At 41.0% G+C, this 26,126-nt stretch overlaps 2 protein-coding genes across 4 annotated transcripts in view; both read left to right on the top strand.

The window, feature by feature from the left end:
• Positions 1-11,639, top strand: part of LOC119126827 (tetratricopeptide repeat protein 28-like) — a 146,744-nt gene extending 135,105 nt beyond the window's left edge. For 2 of the 3 annotated variants that reach the window (XM_037258273.1, XM_037258275.1), the window contains 13 exons: positions 1,622-1,787; positions 3,303-3,443; positions 5,247-5,391; positions 5,503-5,682; positions 5,787-6,331; positions 6,449-6,696; positions 6,813-6,937; positions 7,010-7,241; positions 7,582-7,658; positions 8,264-8,287; positions 8,920-9,049; positions 9,140-9,247; positions 9,337-11,639. In XM_037258273.1, the coding sequence (XP_037114168.1) occupies positions 1,622-1,787; positions 3,303-3,443; positions 5,247-5,391; positions 5,503-5,682; positions 5,787-6,331; positions 6,449-6,696; positions 6,813-6,937; positions 7,010-7,241; positions 7,582-7,658; positions 8,264-8,287; positions 8,920-9,049; positions 9,140-9,247; positions 9,337-10,934 (3,719 nt within the window). In that variant the 3' untranslated portion in view covers positions 10,935-11,639. The remainder of the gene's footprint in view (positions 1-1,621; positions 1,788-3,302; positions 3,444-5,246; positions 5,392-5,502; positions 5,683-5,786; positions 6,332-6,448; positions 6,697-6,812; positions 6,938-7,009; positions 7,242-7,581; positions 7,659-8,263; positions 8,288-8,919; positions 9,050-9,139; positions 9,248-9,336) is intronic. The other variant, XM_037258274.1, reaches the window with a different exon arrangement.
• A 701-nt stretch (positions 11,640-12,340) lies between these two features.
• LOC119126983 (phosphatidylinositol transfer protein beta isoform-like) lies at positions 12,341-25,697 on the top strand. The gene is made up of 11 exons (XM_037258603.1): positions 12,341-12,472; positions 14,372-14,402; positions 15,004-15,149; positions 15,440-15,531; positions 15,641-15,648; positions 15,746-15,820; positions 15,921-16,004; positions 17,931-18,008; positions 20,333-20,443; positions 20,707-20,829; positions 23,513-25,697. Exons 1-11 carry the CDS (start codon positions 12,453-12,455, stop codon positions 23,558-23,560), a joined length of 816 nt encoding a protein of 271 aa, XP_037114498.1. The 5' UTR covers positions 12,341-12,452; the 3' UTR covers positions 23,561-25,697.
• The last annotated feature ends 429 nt before the right edge of the window (positions 25,698-26,126 follow it).

Raw genomic sequence — 26,126 nt, 5'->3', positions numbered from 1 at the left:
TTAATATTGGTAATCCATCATATAGTACAAAATGCAAAAATCAGATGGATCGTGATTTACTTGCCCCTTCAAACATTTTTTTTTCCGCAATGGGGTCGTGGAGGCCAGTCTTCACACCAAGCTGCAGCACCACCTGCCACTTCACTGTTGGGATTTGCCTCCCCAGCCCAAGGGGCTTCTGCCTGTGAACCATGCTAATTGTTAGTGACGGAGCCAAACAACACAGGCAATATGTTCCCACCTGACAAAAGCTAAACACATCTCAGTTGAACACAAGTCTATTTTCAACTCTTGTTTGTTTATTTTCCCCTCACCCTGCATTTCTTAGTTTCCTTTAGTTTAAAAAAAATATATATATATTGTGCAATGCATTCTCATCCCTTGTCGACTACTGGGTCGCACCAGCTCAGGCAGTGGCACTAAGAAGCCTGATCTTTTATGAGTCGTGAAATTCCAGCGTCTTAAGCGGACCCATTTTCTTTGAACGTGATTAGTGCATATCACACGATTGCCATACTGAGCTCTTTGCTACTGATCCTTTGTGCAAAGAGGGGAAATAAAAGCCATGACCCATGTCCCATTCCACCAAGCTTGAACATTTGATCAAATCCAGCTCAGAGGCAACCAGATGAACTTGGCACCCCAGGATTATTGATACGGATGAAGGCAACACTTCAGGAACAATAGAGATCATCAAGGCACTTAATATTGTCCCAAGTTAAGAGGAAACCACTTGCTTGTTAATCGATTGTCTGTTCACTTCCTGGCATTCCCTGGTAACCAGCTGGTACACAAATATGGCGCTGTCTGAAGGGGCTGGACACACAAAAGGGCTACAAATGTTCTAATTACTTAGCTGTAAATCACAAAATCTTCATAGCCTGAATGGATGGACGTGTAAATGAATGTGCACTATGATTGTGTCGCATGGAACAAAACACGTGCATAGTTCAACATATTTGCATTGACATAATACGGCTTTAGAATCCACTTCCCATCATGTGATGCCCCAACCTATAGTATATTACTCCTCAAAAGTCAGCAGATGATGGCTACCAGATGGCATAGAAAGCTTATATTTAATATTTGATTGAATGTGTTTATAATTGATCTCCACAGATGCACTACTGCGCATGGTATCTTCTGCCGATTCAAACTTTCTTTGTGTTATGAAAAAACAAAATACAGTTGAACATTAAATGTATTTATTTTCGTGGTATTAGCACTTACCAAATGAACATTTCAAAACGAGGAAGGTTATTTTTAACTACAATCAATGTACTGGTTTATTAATTAAGTATTTACAGTTGACAGTAGATTTCCTTAAACCTTCCATTTGCCCCTCAAGCGAGTTATGTCAATCATGACTGTTATCAAAATGACAGCATGAGGAAGCAAAATTTTTATTTTCATTCAAAGTTCCTCATGTTGTTGGGATCGAGCGGTTGAGATACACAATTTTCGTTCCCTCTAAAAAAGTTGCGCCCTGAAAATAGGCTTTCCAACCACTAAGGCGGCATGCAAATTTGTTTTGTTGCTTGTAAAGGGTAACACTGTCAGTTTATGGGGGGTGAAAATGACAACAATTAAAACAGTATGGCTCCTCTCTTTGTCTCCACAGGCATCCTGAAGTTCCATGAAGTGTACTTGGGCGAGGGCATATCCGAAGTAGGGTCAGACTTCCAAGTGGAAAGTGGTGGTGGTGGAGGGGTGGTCAGTACCTCATCATTGGAGCAGCACATTGCCAGTGCACGAGAGGCCCTAGGAGTTGAATCGCATTATAGCAGGTGAAGCTTATTTTATGGTAGCTGACTGATTTTGTCGTACAAAAAGGTAACGCATAAAAACTGTACAAATCCAACAAGACAATTTCCTCCACTGAGATATCTGAAGTGTGTAAAGTGAGTATTATTCCACCCCATTGCTCACTGTGATTACAAGTCTCCACTCCTACCTTTGGTACAAAACCGTCTGTCTTCCCAGCCAGATGGAATGGTGGCTCTTTCGCAAGCCAATCACTTGACAACACAAAACTGTGAAGCTGCAACATATAAAAAGAAGAAGAATTCCCAAGATGAAGATGCAGTGAAAAAAAATCAATAAGCAGTCAAAGACCAAACAGACTACAGGAGCATTGTAAATGTGGCAAAGTACAGAAAATCTCGAGTGTAGGTCTGAACCCCTGCAATCGGCTTTTGACCTTAGTCACATTTACTTGAAATTGCTGCTCGAGCTGCGCTGACTAGGTGGCCGGCCTGACACCTGCCTCTCCACTCTACAACAGACTGGGGGTCTCCTGCCCCATTACCAGCTCATTTATCCCTTCAATGGGAAGCTGCACAACTCAGCATTACGCTTGAATGGGCGCAATATGGCAACACTTTGGAGCCCATTCATCCTGCATTGTAGAGCAAAAAAGATACGCTGCGCCCATATTACTGTCAAATGAAACCACATCATGAATGAGATGAAGACTTGAGAAGAGGATATGTATGCAAAAGCAAAGCGTGTATTGAAAAATAGATCTTGCTGATTAGGCATTTGAACACACAAGTCTGTAAACTCACAATAATCTAATGAGATCCAATACATGAGCTGTTTCAAAACCCAGCAAAGAGAAATTATCAAATGTCAGAGAGGTGCTCACTTAATAATTATTGTGGGTGAAGTTTGCAGTTGGGTGAAGTCGACATTGCATCGGACTGCAAGCTAGTTATAATATTGTGCCATAGTTTTCCTCATAGTTCAGCATATTATAAAAAATTTACGTTACACAAACAAAATGAATTGATGTGCTGATATTAACCGTGTTAAACAAATCCCTACTTAATTACGTTTGTAAAGACAAAATTGATAATGCTCCCTTTGCCCTCTAAATGTGTGATTTTGCAATTTGAACAGCTCAGGGGAGTAAATCTCATGTTAATTTTTTCTGAGATACTGTAGTAGGAGTAAGATGAGAGAGTTACATGATGAGGATTCTTTTTTTTCAGACGGACGTAATGAAGGGATAGATAGCGGGTGGGGGTGGTTGACTCACTGGCTGTGTCAACATCATCACCATTGTAATGAAAGGATTACACTCTGCCACGGTTTTTAGACCAAGCCAAGTGAAATTAGGCCATCTCTGTGTGGGTTGAACTCTATATTTAGATGTATATGTCCATAATTGGGGTGTATAACAATATTTTTCATTCATTCACAGGGGAACAATGTATATCTTAAAATGTCTACCAAGCAGGAGTGCAGTTCTTGTGCCAATACTGCAGTGTGTCTTTCTCTCTCTCTCGCTTTCTTTTTAGAGGGTGTTCAAGCAGTGAGACGGAGAGTGAGGCGGGAGATGTATTGGACCAACAATTTGAGGAGTTAAACAACAAGCTTAACTCCGTCACTGATCCTACAGGCTTCTTGCGCATGGTGTCCAGAAACAATCTTTTCAACAGGTAGGAGCAGAATATTGCAAAGTAGATAGAAGGTCAATAGAGTTCAACTTTAGTTCAGGATTCACTGGTTCATCTGTGAAAAGAGTAATTTCCTATTGTTCAGTTTATGCAGAGGCAGGATATGAATCCCAAATAGAATGAGTAGAGACAAGCCTCTGTTCTGATGAGTTGGGTCCAGATGTGCATATACTGTACATGCCAGGCATTGACACCAGTGTGTCTTGGTATTTATTTGTCCTCTTTGTATTTTGGTACACATTTAAGTTTGCACTATGTGTGGTTTTTTTTTTCCATATTGATACTAAGCAAGGCATTAATTCACAGTGGTACAGAATAGTAGTGTAAACCAATAGATTATGGGCATGAGTGAGTGAATGTGTGTGTGTGTGACTGGGTCATATTTCCCTGTCCTCGTCCTCTATTGAGCTTCTCTTTGATGAGAGGATAATTCCATCTTTAATTGAGTCTTGCTGCTCATTAAGCCCCTTTAATGGGCTCCTAGTAATAATCCACTCATTCTTGGGGGCTTCAAAAAAGCCAGGGAATATAAAGCTCCTTGCACTGTGGAGCCTATCATTGTTCTCAATGTTACAGCAAGTGAAGACAAAGAAAACCTCTCTGGGTCATTTTGATGAACTCCATGTGCACTGCATTTATTGCTAAAATGTTCAAGGAAGAAAGGCTGACTACATTAACTCACAATTCAGACAAAGGTTTGTTAATTATTTTTATAAGAACCCACGGATCGGTGGATTGAGTGAGTGAGTGAGTGAGTGAGTGAGTGAGTGAGTGAGTGAGTGAGTGAGTGAGTGAGTGAGTGAGTGAGTGAGTGAGTGAGTGAGTGAGTGAGTGAGTGAGTGAGTGAGTGAGTGAGTGAGTGAGTGAGTGAGTGCTTTCTTGAAGCGAGTAGCCACAGGCTCTCCCAGAACGGCTGACTAGATGATTTTTGGCTGGACCTAGGAAGACAGCAGAGCAGATGGAGGCTTGTGACAAGTGTGGCAATAAAACTTGGCCCTGTGCTCCTGCTGCACCAAAGGCTTTTTACCCTATGGCCATTATTCGCAAGGTCCGAGTATGTTGAGTCTCCTTGATAACACAGGGAGAGAAAATTGAAGCACAGTTTATTTGAAATGAAACTAATATGTCACAAAATTATTGGCCATGTAATTCTAAAAAATAATTCAAATATGGGGAAAATCTACTTTTCCTCAAAAGAAATCACCGCTATTAGGATGTAACATACTGTACGTTGCAGATTACCACAGCTCAATCCCGCCACCTTGTGGACTCATATATACTTTGAGATCAGTGTGTTGTGCAGCTCTATACACACATCAAGAACACTAAACTCCTCAAAAATGCAGTGGAAGCACTTGTGTCTTGCTAGAAACATCTCTTCACAGCAAATAATCCTGAGGCGCATGGCTCATGTCAGGCAGGGAGGCACGTCAATTGACAATTGAATAAAATATTAGAGAATCTCAATATAAAATATTCAGGGGTTTCTTGTTTTTCGTGTAGATGCGTTATATTGTATCATATAGCCTTTAAAGTTAACTTAATGGAGTATACAAGACTTACACTTGCTTTATTGTTGTCCAGTTAAACATGGTCAATTCGTGTTTAAAATGCCATTTTGATATCTCAGCTCACAGTACTGCATAACGTAAAATGTATTTTAAAAAAATAAGTAAGGTGATGACATGTAATTAAGTTCCCCAACAGCTTTAACAATGCGCTTCACATAATTGGATACACAGACAGATTTTTCAAATTTAAAGTCTGATATGTTGTGCTTTGTAGGAGCTGCCAGAGCATGACCAGCCTGTTCAGTAACACCATGTCACCTGCCAAAGACGGCTGTTCTTCCCTGCCTCATCGCTCCAGCAACCTCGGGAAGCCTCCTCTCAGAGCACTTTATGATTTGCTCATTGCACCTATGGAGGGGGTGAGAGTTACCGTTCTGAGTTCTGTGGAAGAGATGAGCCTCCACACGGCAAATGTTTTTTTTTTTTTTTATCTAACTGTCCATCTGCACGCCTATCGTTTTACCCAACAGGGTTTGATGCACTCCAGTGGACCGGTGGGCAGACACAGACAGCTCGTCATGGTGCTGGAGGGAGAACTTTATCTTATCCCTTTTGCTCTACTAAAAGGAAGTTCTTCCAACGAGTACCTGTATGAACGTTTTAGCCTCATTGCTGTTCCCTCAATCCAAGGCCTTGGATCCAGTGCAAAGGTTGAACTTGTTATTCAGATGGTCACAACTGACAATCGTTATCACATTTTTAAGGACTTATGAGGTCATTGTCATACAACTGAAAAAGTCAACCTTTTTTTTAGGTTCACTCCCGGCGTCCTGGACCAGCTTCCTGTGGTGGGGTGTCAATGGCAGCTGTGGTGGGAAACCCGAGGCTACCCTCACCGGTAATGGACCGCTGGCTGTGGGGGCCAATGCCTTCTGCAGAAGAGGAAGCCCTCATGGTAGCTGAGCTTTTAGGATGCCAACCACTGTCTGGCACTGCAGCGACAAAAGAGAGGGTCATGAGTGCCCTCACACAGGCGGAGTGCGCCCATTTTGCAACTCACATTTCATGGAAATTGGCTGCACTGGTGCTCACTCCAAACCCAGAGAGCGCACCGGGTGCAGCAAGCGCTAACGTGGGAGGGGGGACCATCGGCAGAGGTACCGGGATGAGGAGAGGAAGCAGCATTCGAGGCAGGAAGGGATCTGTTGGAAGCGGTTGCACCAACCAGGAGTCTCATCACATGCAAGATGACAGCAGCGATGTGGACAGTATTTGCGACAGTCCCCCCTTACAGGAATTTCTCTTGACAGCTGCAGATATACTGGACCTTAGGCTACCTGTCAAACTGGTGGTGCTTGGGTAAGTGGTGTCTTTTTATCAATAAGAGTGAATTGTGATCTCTAAATTGTTTTCATTAAAGGACATAGAATTCCAATATAAAAAGTTAAAAGTAATCAAACTTCTTTTTCTCATTAGCTCCTACCTAGAGTCCAGCAGCAAGGTCACAGCCGACGGTGTTGTTGGCCTGACGCGCTCCTTCCTGGCTGCAGGGGCACAGTGTGTTCTTGTGTCTTTGTGGCCTGTCCCTGTAGCAGCCTCCAAGGTTTTTGTCCATGCTTTCTACACTGCCCTTCTGAATGGGACCAAGGCTAGTGCTGCGTTGGCAGATGCCATGAAAACTGTACAGAGCAGCAAGCAGTACTCGCACCCCTCCAACTGGGCTGGTTAGTGATAAAATCAAAACATACATAAAATAAATGGATGGCAACAAATGATGGAAAATAAATGTCACCATTGAAATATCTAATATGGTCTAATGAAAATGATGTTTTCTGCCCAGGCTACATGCTGATCGGCAGTGATGTGAAACTTAACAGCCCCTCCTCCCTGATTGGACAAGCTTTAGCAGAGATTCTGCAGTGCCCAGATCGTGCACGTGATGCGCTGAGGGTTTTACTTCACCTGGTTAGACATGGACTCACATAGGATTTTATAAAGAGAGGTTCATTACTGATACTAGTGTTGTACTGCTTGCAGGTGGAAAAGTCTCTTCAAAGGATCCAGAATGGTCAACGGAACTCAATGTACACATCCCAGCAAAGTGTGGAGAATAAAGTTGGGGGTGTCCCTGGGTGGCAGGCCTTGTTAATTGCCGTGGGCTTCCGCCTTGACTCTGCAGGCACTGGCATCCCTGCAGCAGTTTTCTTTCCCACTGCTGACCCAGGAGATCGACTCCAACAGTGCAGTACCACTTTACAATCACTTTTAGGTGAGTGCCGGAGACAAAGTCAGTATTAGACAACCATAAGATTCAAATCTAAGTGTGTTGTTTTTGTTGCAAATTTTCGAAGACTATAATGATGGACACAAAATATCAACATAAAACATAACATAAAAATCATATTGTAGGATGAGGGAAACTTAAATTATCAATCAAATTTGTGCATGTACATATGTTGTGTGAAAAATGTTATTCAGATGTATTTCAGATGCACACAATGCACAATTGCCAGCAACTATAATTTAGTATTAATGAAAAATAAAATTCCTGTCCCTGATTAAGGAATCTGCTATGATGACAACAAAATGACTGTGATCCTGTCCTTCAGGTCTGCCACCACAAGCACTCCAGGCTTTGTGCAAACTCATCACAGCTTCTGAGGCAGGGGAGCAGCTCATCAATCGGGTATGGACCCACCGAGGCCATGCACAACGTATATTGGGGGGGGGGCATCACACAATGTTTGTCTGCATAACCATGTTATTTGAGGACTGGAGTGTTGCGCTGGCACCTCAAGCTTCAGTTTAATCTTTGTTGAAATGCGCTAGTAAAGCCTAACTAGCTTTACTTCAAGCACTGGTTTTATCTAAAGTCTACTTGTTTTACACCCAAACATGTGACGCCGAGATTATAATCTTAACCGCATTTTTGTATAAGGTGAGGTAAGCACAGATTTTAAGAGAGTAAACGTCTACCCACTTGCGGAAACATTAGCACTTGCAACAACTCTCTTCGCAGTAACAATCACATCTACAGTCACTGAACAATAGTCAATCTCTCGTTGGTTGCGTACCATTCTACTATCAGTGCTCTCACACATTTCTAGTTTTCAAGTAATGTAATGCCTCACTGTATCAACTTCTAAAATATTATTTCCTGGGTATTGTTTTACCTATTACAGTTTCTTGCCCTTTTTTGTCCTTCTTATTGACCTAAACCCTTGTGAGCTGACCTATGCATGCAATAAAAATGCTATTCTTTCTCCCCTTCCCCTTCTGTGCATTCTGAAGGCTGTTAAAAATATGGTGGCGATGGTAAGTGTGCCTTCACTACCCTGCAATACATCCCACTTTTACCTGTTCCCACTTAACTTCTTGTAACACCACTTTTGTATGCCTGACAGTTTTTATTATGTTCATCAGTATGCATGTAGTGTAACGTCAACATTTTGCATTGCAGACATGGCATTCAGGTTTTTTTTTTGGACATTGTTGGTTCATAGAAATGGATCAAGGTGGGAGAAGCAATTAAGTTACGGTATTAAAGTGAAATGAGGACAAAGGAATGTGTTTACTCCTTAAACAGTTAGCTCAGGTTGACAAAGGTGTCTCTGTTCTCAGCTAATCTCCTGGCAAAATAGGCCAGGGCACATGTACACTGCTAATATGTTTGTTCTCTCCCCCATTAAAGCCTATTCATAGTTGATAGAAACTGATTAACACCTACCTGTAAATACATTAGCTGTACAGTTGTGTGCATTTTATGAACTTGAATGAATGTAAAGTAATAGCGTTTTGACTGGTAAAAATGATCTCTAATCACAGTCAGATTTACAAATTTCCTAGAAACTTCTCAGATCCTAGAAAAACAATTGTCTGTCCATCATTTAACCAATATCATTTCACTAATAGTTTCTGCTGTCACATTTCTTCTTCTTCTACTCTAGCTCCACCAGGTGCTAGTGCAGCTCCAAACTGGTGAGAAGGAACAAGACTTCTCTCTCCTGCCCATTCAGGTGTCCATTAGTGTGCAACTTTGGAGACTTCCGGGATGTCATGAATTTTTAGCAGCACTTGGTGAGTCAACTTGTTCCCACTTGGAGCTTCCCACATTAGATCCATTAACTTACAGATATGATATGTATTTGTCGTTGCATGAACATGCAGGGTTTGACTTGTGTGAGGTGGGCCAAGAAGAAGTGGTGCTAAAAACGGGCAAGCTGGCCAACCGCCGCACATTGCACTTTGCTCTGCAGTCTCTCCTGGCGCTATTTGGTTTGTATACATTTGTCTGTCATTTTTCTGTCTGTCATACTTGATGTGCTTGTTTTTGAGTCATATTTTCTCTTCATCATATCGCACAGACTCCACAGAACTGCCAAAACGTCTGAGTCTAGACAGCTCCTCTTCCCTTGAGTCTCTGGCCTCAGCACAGTCTGTTTCCAACCCTCTGCCAATGAGTTATTCAAGCCTTCCCTTCTCTCCTCATTGCCTGGACAGTCAGGGATCAGATGCCATCTCTGTCTATAGCCTCAGCTCTGTGGCCTCCTCAATGAGCTTTGCTTCCAAATCTGATTGTGACTTCCTCAGCCATCGGCACCGCAGTGGGACGGCAGCGCATTACGCAGCCCACAAGCACCCTCACGTTCCCCGGAGCCGCTCGTCTCCTCACGGAGCAGCGACGGCTTTGTCGGGGACCCGAGGGGAGGAGGAGGAGTATGAAGGTTTCTCTATTATCAGCAGTGAACCACTTGGGAGCCACTGCGACTCTTTGCCTTTGCCACCAGGCCACAGCCAGCGCCACCACAGAGGAGGTCGAGGGGTTGTTGCTAGGTCAAGCAGCGGGACTGGAAGAGGTTACTCTGTGTCAGTGTCATCAAGAGGCAGTGTCAGCACCCCCACTTCCCCAGTCAAAACATGCCTCGTTCCCAGTCCAAACTCACCCTTCCAGAAAGTCGCTAAGGTGAGCAGCAGTGACACGGGTGAATCGGATCAATCCAGTACTGAGACAGACAGCACTGTGAAGTCTCAGGAAGAAAAGACGCCCCCTCTCGATCCTCAGGAGCTGGCGCAGAAGATTCTGGAGGAGACTCACAGCCATCTACGGGCAGTCGGTAGTCTACAGCGGGCCAGGGCGGAGGGTGGAACTTCAAGAGGAAATTCACCACGGGGTAGCGCCTTCCGCTCCTCAGAAACTAGTGCATTTAGCCGTCCGAACAGCAGCGCTAGTGGCAGAGCTCAGTCTTCGCCCAAACCCAAACCCCCCTCCCGCTCATCTTCTCTGCAGAAAATAAGCTCTGGCTACAATAGTCCGGCTGTCTCAGAGTCTTCACAAAAGGACGGCAGCCATCCTTCGCCCATTTCAGACAGCCACGCACAGTTCAAGCTGAAGTATCCAAGTTCCCCATACAGTGGCCACATATCACGTTCACCCAGTAATGTGTCTCCCAGTTCTGGTCACCAATCACCAGTTGGTAGTGCACCCTCTCCTGCCCTCTCCTACTCCTCTACGGGCTCTGCCACGTCGGCCGATGCTCCGGACCTTGACCGATTAAGAAGAGTGGTCATTGATGAAAAAGTCCAAGCCATCCACAATCTAAAGACCTTTTGGGCCAACGCCGCAGCCCAGCAACATCTCGGCCCCGTCAAAGCTGTTCACGGCTCCCCTAGTCCTCTGGCATCAGCCAGTAGAGATGTACTGAGCCTTCTGAACCTGTCTCCACGACATTGCTCTCCCAATGATACCCAAGACAGCCTGGAGCTGCGGGAGCTGGGTTTGCAGTCAGTGGAGAGGGCGGGCAAGAACTCCAATGGACATCACTGCTCCAATGCCAAGAAAGGGGCTCCATCACCAACCATTTCTACAAGGAGTAGTCCCGGTGCTCGTTCGATCAGACTACCTGCTGGGAACGGATACAAATTCTTGTCGCCTGGAAGATTTTTCCCTTCTTCTAAATGCTGAGACATCTAGCTCTGTATGAGGTGAAGAAGTAGGTCACCTGTTAATTGGCCAGCCTAGCTTTACAGACAGTGAGAAAAATTAGTGAGTGGTCAGATTGGTCGGTGTGGGGCACATGCCTGCAGTTTTGTAGATGTGCCCAAAACTGTAAATGGCAATGAGAAATACTCAACGACCTGATACTGTGTTTGTGTGTAACTGTGTGTCAGGTAAATGTAAATGCCATTCGGTCTTTCCCCACAAAACATTGTGTATGCAGGCCAAGATGCAACAACTATGACTGACTTCTTCCATTTTATTTTTTGTTGAAAAAAAATAATGGTAATTGTTATTATTATTGTTTGTTATTGTTATTAATATTATAATTATTATTGTTATGTTTGTAAATTAATTCCAGTGTTTCACAATCAGTATTAAGCGTTTTTATATTGTTAAAACAAAATGAACAACCATGTACCGTGTAAAGATGGATACAGTGGAAGAAAAGATTTAATATTTTTTATTGAAGTCAAAAGGGCATTTTGCCTGATTTCTTTGTGAATTGTTTGCTCTGAAGCATGAATTTTCTTGCTATTCAATGTTGAGTATGATGTATGAATTTTTAGCTCATATTTTTTTTTAGATTTAACATCACGATTTCATGACAACCATCTGTCATTTATCAGTAAACTGTTTCAATAAAAAAAATAAAAATTAAAAATCAACCTATTCTCTTTTGATGCTTTAATTTGCAGCCACTCTATACCTATACCTTGATGGTCACACTCAGGGGAGTCAAATTCTTGTTTGAATGGGACTTATTCAAATAAACTTGATTTTTTGTAGGAATTGTTGAGTTAGATATACAAAAAAGTATGTTTATTATTTTAGTGAAATGTTTTATTTTATCATTATTTTGATTTCATTTTTTAAATTATATGTATTTATTTACAAAGATGAGTCATTTAAGGTTAAATTTGAGCTAAAAAGAAGAACATGTCTGAATGAAATTATGTTAGGTTCAACTTTTGAAGAATCATCAACCCTTATGTGTGAAGGGATATGGATTTGTGGAATGATGAAAGGGCTCTGGTGTACAAAAAACAAAAGTGGGAACCACTGCTGTAGTAAACTTTAGATCTTGCAAAATGAGAATGAAAGTAAAATTATTGCCCACAAGAGAGAAAAAAATGGCATATGGTCACCTACCTAAATTAATGGCTCAAATAAATCAGTACTACAATCACTAGTCTGTTTTTAATGCAACAAGTGCCTGTACTTACAAACTAATGAGGGGGCATTTTGTCATCTCGGCTTTTGCCATAAAAATTCAAAAAAAGAAAAAGAAAAAAGTGGCCTCTTCAGCAACGTGAGATTTATTTGAGATTTTACTGGCTGAGGTACATGATGTCCGAGCGTCCAGCCAATCACCGATCGTAAAGGGCGGGGCGAAGTACGATTCTTCATAGCTGATGACGTCAACTGTAATCATCGGTCGCTTGTGGTACGACGTTCACGTCGCGTCGGAACGAGTTGATAACGATGGTCCTCGTCAAGGAGTAGTAAGTGAGATATTGCTGTCAAAGCTTGATTTTACACTTCCTTTACAACAACGTTACGATTTAATAAGGGCTTTCGATCGGGTGTGGCCGGTGTTCACCGACTGGATTACGAGCTATGTTCACGGAAACTTTTCATCATCAGTGCGACTGATTCACACGAGGAAAGGGTGGTGGCATTGCCCAAGAACTACTTTGTGGCCTACCGGCGTCGACAGCTGCTCTTATCTTTGCCATATTTCTCTAAAGTAACTTAATTATTAACAGTAGCGTTAATGGCAGCCTTGCGGAGTTTTTTTTTTTTCTTGCAACATGAGCTTTGCGTCTCTTCCGTTAAGTTGTTCAACTTCATTTGACGTGTATTAGCTTACGAGTAGCTAATCTCAACAGAGATGAACATTTAACACAAAAAAACGATGCCCAATCGCCCGGTGATGCTATAGTCTTCATTTCATTTAGACTTGATTCCGTGATAGTGCTGCTTTTTTGTAGCTGTTCGCTAGCTGCAGTATTTACATTTTTAGCGTTAACGTTGTGCTCGTTAGCAAATACTAGCACCTAGTCTTAAACTGGAGTAAACGATTCCAGCACTAACATCATGCACATGGATCAGCTAAACAATCGCAGTTTATATTACTTCAACTTTATTTGGTTGTATGAGTGAGTTGGAAGAAGGGCTGCCACTGCTTATGCATATGTTAGTTGGACACCGAATGGTTACAGATTTATTTGTCGCACTGTACTCTGTAGTTTAGCTTAACTCAGACACACAGGTCAATTTCAAGAGGAAAGCTACCCCGTTTTTGTGCCAAAAGTTATTTGCAGCATAAGAGTCACCCTGTTAACAACAGCTCGCACTTTTGCAAATTACAAGATTTGCCAGTCTCTTGAGGATTTCTCAAGAAATTTTGAATCCTCCAAAATCGAGAAGCCACTTCTTTTTGTCAGGGTTTGTTAAAGGTTGCAACGATGTTCGCCAGGCATTCGAAAACAGCTTTAATGATTGCAAACATTTTTTGTCGCTATTACATTTTGTACATGATGAAACCAGGTGGGTCGGCTAAGAGCTATCTTCTTCACCGCTCTTTTTGCATATTTCCATTGCTTGTTCATACTTTATTGGTTGATCGCTATGACCCTAGAGACTGGCACACATCATCAAATACTGTCACTGTAATCTACAGTAACTCTCAAATGCAAGATCTCTGGTTTGGTGAGATCTTGCGATGGAGAGATTACATCTAGCTTGAAATTGCTCATACAAAAATCTCAGTCTGTGTGCATCATATAAGACTTTGAGCCTTCATTTAGGAGAATAAATATTAGATTAATGGCAGTAGTAAGATACACAGGTTGATGTTAAGAGGCATGTTTAAATTGTAGTATTATTGAACGCAAATGACACAGTAACACAGTGATGATCTTAATTCAAGAAGCCAAATAAATCTTTTAGAATCTCATTCCCATACTCACACTTAGGCTGTTCCTGCACAGTTCGATTATAGTGTGCCGTGTGTGATATCTGTGAAGGTGAGGCTGAAAGCTAACATCACTCTTAAGTAATATGTTATTTGATGCGTCTGCGGGCCATTTAAAGCTGGCTATAGAGGCATGAATCATTCTTCTTTTCTCTGGCAAATAGTGTGTGTGGACAATTTGACTGATTTAATTTTCAAAACCAAATGAAACAAAATGGCATTATATGTACTTTTCAAAAATATATATTTTTTTGTTTCTTTACTTGATTTATGTTTTTTTTAAACCCCAAAATTTTGAATCCATAGTACATTGGTTCCAAGTCTGTTAAATCTTGGTTCTACTGTCTAAAAAAAAAAAAATATTGGAATTGTCGTAGTATAAGTCTCACCTGATCATAATCATCTTTCTCTCTGTTCTTCTTAGCCGCGTGGTTTTACCCTGCAGTGTTGAGGAGGTGAGTAATCTCTTAATGTCATTGACAAAAGTAACTTTTGTGTATTCCTCTTAACTTTGGACTATCCTATTGATCTATAAAGTCCTATTTGCACTATTTCTATTAAATGAAACGTGACCATTACGCTATCAAAACAGGGTTATCTATGACATTTCTAATATGGCCTTACATACAATATTGAGAATGCAACCATAAAAGTTGATAACAGTGCCATGATACTATTTGATCCATTGAATAGTTCTTGTTTTCAAAACGCTTTCCTATGAGTTATAATGTACATGCCAACAAATAATGTCTTTGGTCAAACATTCACCAGGCTACGACCTTTACCTGTACTTGACACATTAATGTTGGGGATTGGCCCACCATTAACAACATAGCTCAGTTAAAACGAAAAAACGAAAACAAAACCCTAGGTTGGCATTTCATCATATTCCATTCGTTCTGAGAAAGTGTTGCATGCACAGATGGAATTCTCATGAGGTTGATGACATGAATTCTTCCCTGGGTTCATCTTTTTCAATTGATTTTGCAGTCATCAACAATTCTTGTGGCTCTACCTTTGTTTGTATCATGGAAATGATTGGTATTTGTGTTGCAGTATCAAGTGGGACAGTTGTTTTCTGTGGCTGAAGCAAGTAAGAATGAAACCGGCGGTGGGGAAGGGATTGAGGTACTCAAAAATGAGCCCTATGCGGAACATGGAGAGAAAGGACAGTATACCCACAAAATCTACCGCCTGAAGAGGTTTGTGGAACTGAAGTATTGATTTTTGTGCTCCATTTTACAGTAATTGCGGTTTATGGCCAGCTAGTGGCAGTATTGTATCATAATTTTTTTTTCTGGGCTCTCGCACAACTATACACATCCACTAGCAATCAAAGGTTTGGACAAACTAGTGCTACTGAATTAGAAATCATGTCCTTGACTGCCCGTGTACAAATATATACTGTTGTTCATTGCATGTAAACCATTATATTAATTGTTATCCTTTCACCCCATCCATCTCTTTCCCCTTCTTCCACTCCAATCTACAGTAAAGTGCCAGGTTTTATTCAGCTCTTGGCACCAGAAAGCGCCTTTGTGTTCCATGAAAAAGCCTGGAACGCCTACCCCTACTGCAGAACTGGTGAGCCCTCTTCCAGTTGTTCTTTGCTCTTTTCAGAGTGTTTGTCTTTATATAATTTTGTTGCTAACGTTATGTTTCTTTTTCTCTCCTCATGCCTATACTTGTTCAGAAGTGACGGTAGGTACCCTTGGATGACTTGAGTTGGGTGCTTTTATTGATTAATGCCTTATGGCTAATACTACACTGCACTGAATCCATTTTTTTGTATTTGTAGAATGAATATATGAAAGATAATTTCCTGATCAAGATTGAGACGTGGCATAAACCGGATCTTGGAACACAAGAAAATGTGAGAAACGTTTGGTGACACCAAGCGAATATTTAGCATAGTTGTGTATGCTTGAATGCATGTTTTTATTCATGTATTTATTTGAATCCTTTTGCTTTAGGTGCACAAACTAGATCGTTCTTCCTGGCAGCAAGTCGCTGTTGTGCCTATTGACATTGCTGACAATAGTAAAGTTTCATCCTCTGTGAGTACAAATGAAAATCCTAAAAGTGCTGTTTAGCACCTTGATGTGGACATGTCTGGTTATTACGCACGCACACCTTTGTTTAGAACAATTTATCTCATGCCAATGGACTCATTGCACATCATCTCCTGTTTTCCCAAAATGCACTTCAGTCTTTTTGAAAATTTGCATTATTCAGGGCTTGAGCAGCAAACCAAGTCAATATTTCTCGTAACGTTGAAATTAGGTCAGATTCAGGATCCCAATATACTCCATTTAGTCCAAACCCATGCAAGCTTAAAACACCATTCCACACAATAATGTTGAAGGTATTGTTTGTTTGGCTGATTGTCATATTGTCCAAACCGGAGAAGCGTAAACCAAATCATGCAACATGAAAATTAAGGCACAGCTTTTATGATGTGCAAAGAATACATAAGTTAAATTAATCAATTAATTTTGATCATTTATAGTGTAGCTCATTGTCCATATTATATATTCGTTTTTATCCGAGGAAGGTCTAAGTACTCAACACCACTCCAACAGTGGAAAAAAGAATGGTAGATAATTTTGATCACCATTTAAAAAAAGAGGTCCTGGGTTGCAATATCAGCTCAGGCCTCCATATCCTCCCTATCCTTGCACGGGTCAATTGAAGAATCTAAGATGCCCGTGTGTGAATTTGTGCAAGACTGAGTGGTTCCTTACACAACATTTGCCCTGCGATTGACCGGCAAATTAGTCTGCCTTCTCAACCAAAATTAGTTGAAATAGCCTCCAGCTCAACCACTACCCTAGAAAAGACTAGCAGTATTGAAGCTTGACCGATGGCGTACCTTTCATTTGATAATATTTTTCTCTGATTGCCTCACTTCAGAATAAAATCTCAAGCTCTTAGGTGGTTACATATTATTGGTGTTATTTAACATCATATTGCCTCATTTTAATATGTGTGTGAGTGTGTTTGTGTGTGTACGTGCATGCGCACACCCATGTTTGTTTGCCCTGGGAAGTTAACGAGGCAGACATGTTTGCCTTTCTGGAGTGTTGTGTCTAAGGGCCCTATCAGCTCTCTGCCTCGGGCATGGCTGCGGGCCCTGCGACCTACCGCCTGCACCGATGAGTTTTGTTAGTGTAATTACAGCTCACAGTTCTTCGTATGGCAGCATTCGACAAGCGCGCACGATGCAGACAGGGCACACTAACACACTCCGGATTAGTGGAGGAGTCTCTCCCTTTTGTCTGCCACGGCACATTGATTCGCAGACCTCATTAGTGCCGCACACTGCATGGTTATAGGGATCGAGCTCTCAGCGTTAAAACAGTCAAATTAATGTGTGTGTATTTTCCACAGTTTTGCACCCTCCTGTTGGCTGATTGCCCTGAAAATGGCTTTCACCTGCTGGCATATTATGATTTATTTAAAATTGCTGGGCCCTCGAGCAGTTGATCGTTTGAAATCCTTTCGTTTTATTTTTTTGAATGTATTTATTTATTTTGCCCATCCTATAAGTTTGTCCTTGCTTCTCAGCATGTGGATTAGTTTTCATTCATAAGATGTTTGCTAATATATCATAACATTTGCAGTCGTGATATCATCACATTGGACCACTAAGGTGTTTTGGCCATTGTACCATTGAGAAATGGCATGCATGGCTGACAACGTTTTAATAAGTGAGCTGTATCCATATCAGTCTGAAAAAAGTGATATCAGACATCCCTAACACAAATCAGCAGTATGCATCATCATTGTGTATGGCAAGCATGCCTTTGTTTTTGGTTATTGCCTTACCTTATTATCAAATGTGAATGTGTTGGATGTTTATGTATAGTATCTAAAGATAAACCTCTGTACTGTAAGATGATCCTACCTAGTTGAGTTCCAGGTTTGTCAATTAATAAATAGGTGTGCTGTGTATCATATCATGTCAGTTGTTGTCACCATAGGACTACAAGCCGGATGAGGACCCCGCCAAGTTCAAGTCAGTTAAGACAGGAAGAGGACCACTTGGACCTCTTTGGAAGGTATTGTACTCTTGAGCATTCTGCCTGGCTTGCAGTTTTTTTTTTTTTTTGTAATTCATCATCCCATGGGTGTTTGAGGAGTTTGACTTTTGTGTTCTGTGGAAAGAATTTGCCCTCTTAATTTTTTTATATATATACTTTTTTTTTTTTTTTTACTTAGTTTCCTAACTTTAGGTTGCCAGACAAATGTAAATATCAGATGAAGATCAACCATGTAACCATAAAGTAGTTGTGAAAAAGTGATTTTTTTTTTTATTTATTAAGGTGTAAAAACGTATTCAACCAACTACCACGACCCAAAGAAATTCAAGAACGTATCAGAAATAAAACAATTGAGTGACATCTAGAAAATATTACAAATTAATTCACAATGCTTTAGGACTACAGAAAGCATGTGTGAGCTACTGGTCACAATTGGAGAAAACATGAAACCGGCTTAATTTTTTTGGGTGAAAGGAAGCTTAAGAATAAAAGAAGGAAAGTCTTAAGTCACTCCAGTGTATCAGGCGCAGTTTTAGGGAGAATTTATTTTAACTTGTATCCTATTTGTGGGTGTGTTCAGAAATACGCTTTGAGTGCGCACTGCTTCACGCCAACCGTTTGGAAACTGTGAATGTTGTTCAAATGTGCCGATGCAAAGTCTTTCACCCCACTGTAATTGTACAAAAGCTTTTGGTGACATGATTACTTCAGAGAGAAATTATCTGCAATTAATTTAGTCTCAAATGGGTAAACAAATGTCAAAATATAAATTCATAAATCAATCTTGACAAAGAAGCCTGGCAAGCTTTTATGTTGTAGACTTAAAGATGGCTCTTGTTACATTTTTACGTGATTGTAGCACGCTTTATTGACACGAAAAGCAGTTTTTGAACCCGAGCACACTGAGTTTTATCAGGACAACATTGAGCAGGAATAGGGCTGCAAGAATATAAGGCTGCCGGTTGATGAAGATAAATCACCACTTTCTCAATTCTAATTGGCTCTAATAGAAATTTCAAGTTGCCAGGGCAGATAATGGCTTTATTCTCAAAGCGCTGCCTCCCCGTTCAGTTTGTCTGCCACTAGAAAGAAATGATCATGACTGATACGTAGAGACGTACGTAAGTCATCTGCGCAAAAGCTTTCTTTTAAATTCTGCTGTAACCTGCAGTTCCCCCTTTGTTTTTTTGTTTTTTTTCAATAAACAATTTTAATATTTCTGCCATGCTCCCAGGCTCTCAATGTTTAGATATAGGGAAGTTTCCTACCGAAGATTCTTCAGAATAAAGGCAGCCAAACTGCTTTAAAACTATGAATAAAGAAACACTTTTTCATCCGTATTATTAATTAGATCGTTTTCCCATCCACCGTGGACACTGAAAGAGTCTGAAAAAAATTACTGTGACAACAGAGGGACAATTTTCTTCCAGCTTCATGGAGCAAAAAAAAAAAAAAACCTCTTGTCTATCTCTGCATGCACACATGCTTGCATATTGCTTCCCTTTGTATTTCTCAAAACTTGTGCTCCTTTGAGTGGGGCACCGAGAGGGGGAGAAGATATGTCACCGTAAGTGTTTTGATGTGGAATGCGTTTCATGTGAAGTTCTCCTTTTGCCATGACAACTTTTCTAAACCCACTGCAAATTTAGAAATGTTTCTCATTTGCCTTCTCTCGCTTTTCTCCATGATGGCAGCATCAAATAGCTGCGGCATGGGGGTGACTGAGGCAGGTCTGTGGCATTTTCTCCTGGAATTCAGAGTCGGAATGAAGTGATTAATTAAACAGGTGTTCTCTGAGGCTTCTCTGGGAGTGTTCTGGGGGCAAGCGAATCCTAGGTGTTAATAATGTAACCAGCTTTGCAGCGCCCTTATCGCATCTCAGCTTCCGTTTTATCTGACTTCCCTGGCCACAAAGGCATGTCTGTCGGGAACGGTGTCACTGTCGGGGCGGAGGCAGAGAACTGGTCCCTTTATCCACTTTGCTCTGCCACTGCCTCCCCCCTTTCCCTTCTTTTCTTCTTCTCTTCAGAGGACAGCACAGAGCGCAGACTAGATTTAGAAAGTGTGTTATAGATTAGGCTGCTTTTATCTGTGCACAGCACGTCTTCATATTGATAATTATTTCACTAAGCTCCATACACAGAGCTTTTTTGTATTAATGACTTTTTTTTTTTTTTTTGCTTTAAATGCTGCCAAGATTGATCTTAAATAGTATTCTCTAAGCTGTCATTATTTTGTCATTTTCAACTTATGGTTACATTATTTATCCTGTTTTGGCCCTCAAGATGGATGGATTGAATACATTCTTACTTGAGATTTGTTTGCTTTTTTCCTTTCACTAGAAAGAGCTGAGTGCCGAGACTGACTGCCCTAGAATGTGTGCCTACAAACTGGTCACAGTCAAGTTTAAATGGTTTGGCCTGCAGACTAAAGTCGAGAATTTTATCCATGAGGTTTGTGTGACTATTGTGCTAAATGTACACTCAGTACATTCTTGACATAAATTCAGACTTTGTTAATTACAATATAGATTCAGATTTTGTAAAACTAAAAATATTTTTGATGCCTGGGCTTTGTTTACATTTTTATTACATTATATTTGAAGTAATTTTTAGTGTAAATGGAAAGACTTACATTTCTTTGATTTGCAGAATCTATACATTGGAGAAAGAAAAACACATCAACCATCCCTAACCTCTCTGATTTCTTCTTTCAGCAAGAAAAGAGGATCTTCACCAACTTTCACCGCCAGCTTTTCTGTTGGATTGACAAGTGGGTGGAGCTAACAATGGATGACATTCGACGGATGGAGGCAGAGACTCAGAAGGAGCTGGATGAGGTGAGTGCATAGTGCATGTTAAATTGTTGAGGGGTTTCCATTTGTTTTTGTTTGTTTTTAAATCACTAATAGCGTGCCATAGCTCTGGCTCATGACCGCTTTCGGCAAAACATAAATCTGAAGTGCCACCACGTGTAAGGAAAATATTTCCTGTTTCCTGGTAATGTCTTTTTCAAAACCAGCCGTGAAAAGAGGTGTTGGCGACAAGAACAACCAATTACAAGAAAAATGGAAGGAAGTTTTTTTGGGTGGCACGATTTAATGCATGTCATTCCAATATAATGAAAAAAACACTGGTATTGTAGAGTACTTCGAACATCAGTTGACTTGATTATTACTTGATCATTTTATTTTGAAGATCAATTCACATCAGTATCCAAAAAGAAAACATCCAGTGGAGTTGAACTGCAAATGGTTTTAGTCCACTCCTTCAGGCTTACCCATTGATTTGGAAATATGCTGTATTTACAACGTATTCCACCTTTTGTGCATACAACTCCCTAATCAAGATTGATGCCACAATTTAAGCTTGTACTATGTTCACACATACCATCCATAAAGTCTACACACCAATTGAGATTAAGGTAAATCATTTCAAAATCTTTTCTACCATTGTGACCTATTACTCAATTGAAGGAAAAAAAACATTTTCAAAGTGAAAAAAACAAATGAAATATTGCACAAGTGTTACACTCAAACTTGTTAAGTGGAAATCAGGACACACCTACCACCATTTAAAATGCCTATGATGATTTGTTTACATGGTAATTGTGTGAGTCCCCTTTCTGACAGGTACAGACTTAAACAATGTGATAACTCTAGTTGTCACATATGATAATAAAAATACATTTCAAGCCACAGTCCCTATTAATGTAGCCGGGTAGGAGGATGACAAAATTGGCCAGTGATGACATACAGTCCCATGTTTTGCAACTTTCTGAAGTCTGTCACTTCAGATGGTGGTACCTTAAGTTGGCTCCCTTTTGAGAGTTTTTGGAAAGAAAAACAATTGCCCCAAGTTGGCACCAGTTTATGGAAGAAAAACAAGGGCAGGACTCCTACTAATTGCAAAACTACATTCAGCAGAAGGGTGAATTGTATTTTTATTCATTTTTTTTCTTTCTCGTCTGGCCCGTCAAAATATTTCTTGACGTCAAACCTGTTTGTGGCATTAAAAAAGGTTGAAGACTACATTAAAAACTTTCTCCTTATTGATTAATAACAATGATAATTAATAAGTCATGTTAATTGCTTGACACTTAACAAACTCAACAGTTTAATGCCATGCTTACACTGCCTGTCAGGTTTGCCCAATTTACTTTACCTTTTGTTCCTGTCCAGATACGTAAGAAAGGTGCCGTGTGTGGCACACAGGCTGCAGAGGAGTAGCCAGGCCAGGTAGAGGCCAGTCTCCCACATTTACCTCTGGGTTCTGTGTCACAGCATTCACTCTTTTGGGTGGTGTCAAATGCATTTTTGTTCACTCCTCGGGTGCGCATGTGTTTGTGTGTTCCTCATCAGGATAGGTTTATCTGTGCATATATATTTTTATCTTCTTCACATTCACTCATGCACGTATGACTAACTTCTAACATAAGTTAATTAACAGAAGCCAGGATCTTAGCGCCCACGATCCACAGCAAAAGTAGAAAGCCAGTAAAGTAAATCAAAAGCTTTTTATTTCTGTAATTCACATTCTGAGTGAAACCTTACCCGGTGATTTTTGTCTTGGAACTCCTTTTAATATCTGATAGCTTTTGGCTATACAAGGAGAAGATGGAAGAATTCAGACTGGATGGTACTGGCCTGCCTCGAGTGGGATAGGCTCAAGTATTCCCTGTTGTCTACCAGCATTGCACCGGCATGTCTTTTCTATTTTCTCTTTAAGTAAACATAGGTTACCATCACAGAGAAATGTGGTGAGGATGAAATTGTGGTTTCTAGACAAACTGATACTTGCGTGTGATGCTAGCCCATAGACTCGGCGACATACAATGTCCTGACTGAAAAGGGTGAAGGACAACCTCAGGCATGAATGTATGGTGCCTCCTGAACAAAACAGTCTTTTTGTGCACACTGGAAATGGTTCTGTCAGAGCGGAGGAAGGAGACAGTCAAGAAGGAAGGGCCAAAGGAGCAGTTACCTTCAAGATGGCTCCTATTCCTTCATTAACATACAAATGGAATTCTGCCTTTGAGAAGGAGTCTCTGTGGTGATTGAGTGAAAGAGGATGGGGCCGGGGGTGGTGTGGTGGCAGAAGCGCGAGGGTAATCCTGATGTCGTTTCATCACATCTGTCCGGTCTTCTGTTTAGAGCCATAGTTGGTTTGAACTGTTCCATTAATGTCTTTAGTTATCAGATTCCGACACTAATTGGCTTCCCGAAGCTATCAGCTTCAGGGTGGGACAATCTGAAATTTATGGACGTTTTATCTACCTACGACACAAACAAGATAAGGGTTTTATTTATTTATTTACTTGTTTATTTTTTGTGTATTTCAGCTTAAGAAAGTGACTTATTTTGTGAAATGGTTTGGAGCGTAAAAAATAAAAAAACAAAAGTTGCATCTAATTGGCAAAAGTTCCACCTGAATGCAAGTCGGATTTATTTGAAATTGCACATACCCACTTACTTAACCCCTCCTGTTCAACCTTAACAAGCTCTCTCTCTTATTTCCCCTCAGCTCCGCAGAAAAGGTGAAGTAAGAGGAACGAGTGCTGCAGACGAATAAAGCAGCAAAGGATCTCAAACCGCCAAAATAACAGCAGCAATCGTGGCTGCTAACAGGGCTTCTTCTGTGGCACTTTGAAACATTCAGGCTGTGGACGAGGTGTTGGGGGGGTCTCATGCAATCAATAGAGCAGATCCCTCGCTTGCACCCAATCATAAGTCCTCTATCCACTAAGGAATTGATTTCTAGAAAACCGACACCGTCTTTACCGATGTCCTTTTGCTTTGTGGCCCTCTGCGTGATAATGAAAACAAATTGTTCTTGCTCAAGATACGTTTCATCGGCGCAGATTCACCCTCTTGAACTCAGATTGACACGTTGGACCTTATAATACCGGCTGTTTTCTTTTTAAGCCCCAAAACATTCCTCCTGAGATGATTCCCAGTTCTGTCTTTTTCACAGTTTTAACTGCACACACTGGTTCAGCGGTTTGCATTCCTCAGTATGAGTATGTGTGTGTGTGTGTCACTTTTTTTCTTCCCCTCTTCCTCCACAAGCTCCATTAAGAGATTACTATCGCCCTTTGCACCTCCGCCCATTGTAATCCTCCTATCAACAGTCCACCTAACCCAAAGCATTGCATCTTATTAACACCGACAATCATGCCTGTGCATGTCATCTCATTCAACACACACACACACAGAGGTGCAAATGCCTTTGCAGTGACTGATCCTCTTAACGAACCTGAGCGGATCCATGCAAGCGCGATCAGCTCGGTGACGTTAATTTAGCGAACATGATTATGCCCCCATCATTCCCATCTCCAATAAGCTCCCCATTCTGAGGACATGAATTCATGAGTCACATTGCCCCCAAAATGAACAAGAAAAACAACCCCAGATGGTGCTTGGTCCCCTTGAGCTTGGTGCTGCTCGGCCCACCTTTGCCTCTCCGCCCCAGAAGCCCGCCCGCCCGCCTTGTTGAGCTGGTAGAGTGTGTTCGTTTTCATTCTCACTGTGTTTACACGAGTGCTTCACCAGTGCCCAGTTAAAACCAGCGCTCCCCACAGCTTGCCTTAACCTCTGAACCTTTCGGACCTAATCTCACCTACTGTACCTCTGCAACCAGCTGCTCGCTTTTAGCTACCTCCCTTGTTTCTGGCTGACCATTTCACGGACACCTTAAGGTCAAGGCTTGCTATTGCTGTAGCAGCTACTATACTTTTTGGAGTCAGTGATTGCAGGGCTTTATGATGTGTCTTTATTTGTCATATGTAATTTGGTTTAATGTGTCTTGTTTTTGTTTTGCATGTCTGAATTTTCACTGTTTGATGGACCTGCCATATCAATGAGTCCTGAATTTCAACTCCACAGTGCACTCTCAGTCTGTGTTAATTAAGCCTGTGTTCATGTGTTAAGGGCTATCGTTTTGAATCATGACTAGTGTAACGTGCATTTACCAATTGATTCCGCCCTGGAATTAATTTGTGCATTTGTAATCACAAGAACATTTGTATTGTATAATTCGACTTTTTTTTTTGTTCTTCTCGATCCTTTCATTTCATATCCAAAGAATATCACTGCCTTTGTTTACACACATTCAGCAATTATGAGCTGGTAAAATTGGACAAAGACGTCTCATTGAAAACTAGTGTCCAACATGACTTAACAATGGGATAGTTTGATGGTCCGTTAACCATTTCATTTTACCGTGGTATAGCTTTCAATGGAAATTAAGTATTACAATTTCAAGTTTGCGCAAAATTGTGTTGGAGAGCTTGCGCTTTTTGACAAATGTACATACAAAAAGGCCCTGTTCTTATTCTACCCAAATGTCTCAGAGAAGCCTTTCTGTCAAAAATACGTTTAGTACACAACTCCAGCTGCAAGTCTGACAGCAGACCCACTGGCTAAAATTCATTTGAGCTTAATAATCAGTCATAACACTGATAAAGGCAGGAAATGTTTTTTTTTTGTGTGGAGCAACTGTACTGTCTTGTCCTAAATTATAAAATCTACAACTGTAAAAGTAATCACAACTGCTTGATTCCAGATGTTTTTGATCCAATTTTGATAATTGGGGAACACGGGGTTGAATGTAGATGTTGTGCTATTTCTGCCTTTAAATACGCAAGTGTTAATTGAAATATACATGTGATTTGAATATCAAATAAATTTTGACAAAAAAGTTCACTTGTCATTCTGCATTGCAGCCATTTTTTCCCCTCACCCTATGCAGAAAAAGCTCGTGGATCGTCCATACGTTGCTCAAAGAATTTTCTTGTGGCACTTATTGTTTGTCATTTAATTGTTTATAAATACACTGGAAATATTTGCTATTTATAGATTGACCTAAACATGCAGTTACCTGCAGCTGCAGGGCCAGTGGCAAAATTACGAGTTGATTTTTAAAGAGCAGGAAGGAGTGCTTGTCTGCCAGCTGTGATATTGGCCTCTGTCATTGTTTGCAAGAACAGTCTTGTTCTTGTGAAAGGAAACCAGTTATTGCTGACCTAGAACAAGCTAATAGTGCTGTTTCTAAAAGCGGAGATGGGCACACTTGCCCACGCACCACCTGCTACGTAGCAGCTCACAATATTCTACTCCAGGCACACATCCATCCGCCT

Source organism: Syngnathus acus, chromosome 9 (genome assembly GCF_901709675.1).
Source record: "Syngnathus acus chromosome 9, fSynAcu1.2, whole genome shotgun sequence".
NCBI classification, from domain to species: Eukaryota; Metazoa; Chordata; class Actinopteri; order Syngnathiformes; family Syngnathidae; genus Syngnathus; species Syngnathus acus.
The sequence above is the reverse complement of the archived record's forward strand: the minus strand, read 5'-3'. Positions and strand labels throughout refer to the sequence as shown.

Excerpts from the sequence above, each read along its gene's own strand:
- LOC119126983 (XM_037258603.1), top strand. The coding sequence starts at position 12,453 with ATGGTCCTCGTCAAGGAGTA. Across the intron at positions 15,821-15,920 it reads ATCTTGGAACACAAGAAAAT|GTGCACAAACTAGATCGTTC; the intron begins GTGAGAAACGTT and ends CTTTTGCTTTAG. Across the intron at positions 20,444-20,706 it reads TCGAGAATTTTATCCATGAG|CAAGAAAAGAGGATCTTCAC; the intron begins GTTTGTGTGACT and ends TTCTTCTTTCAG.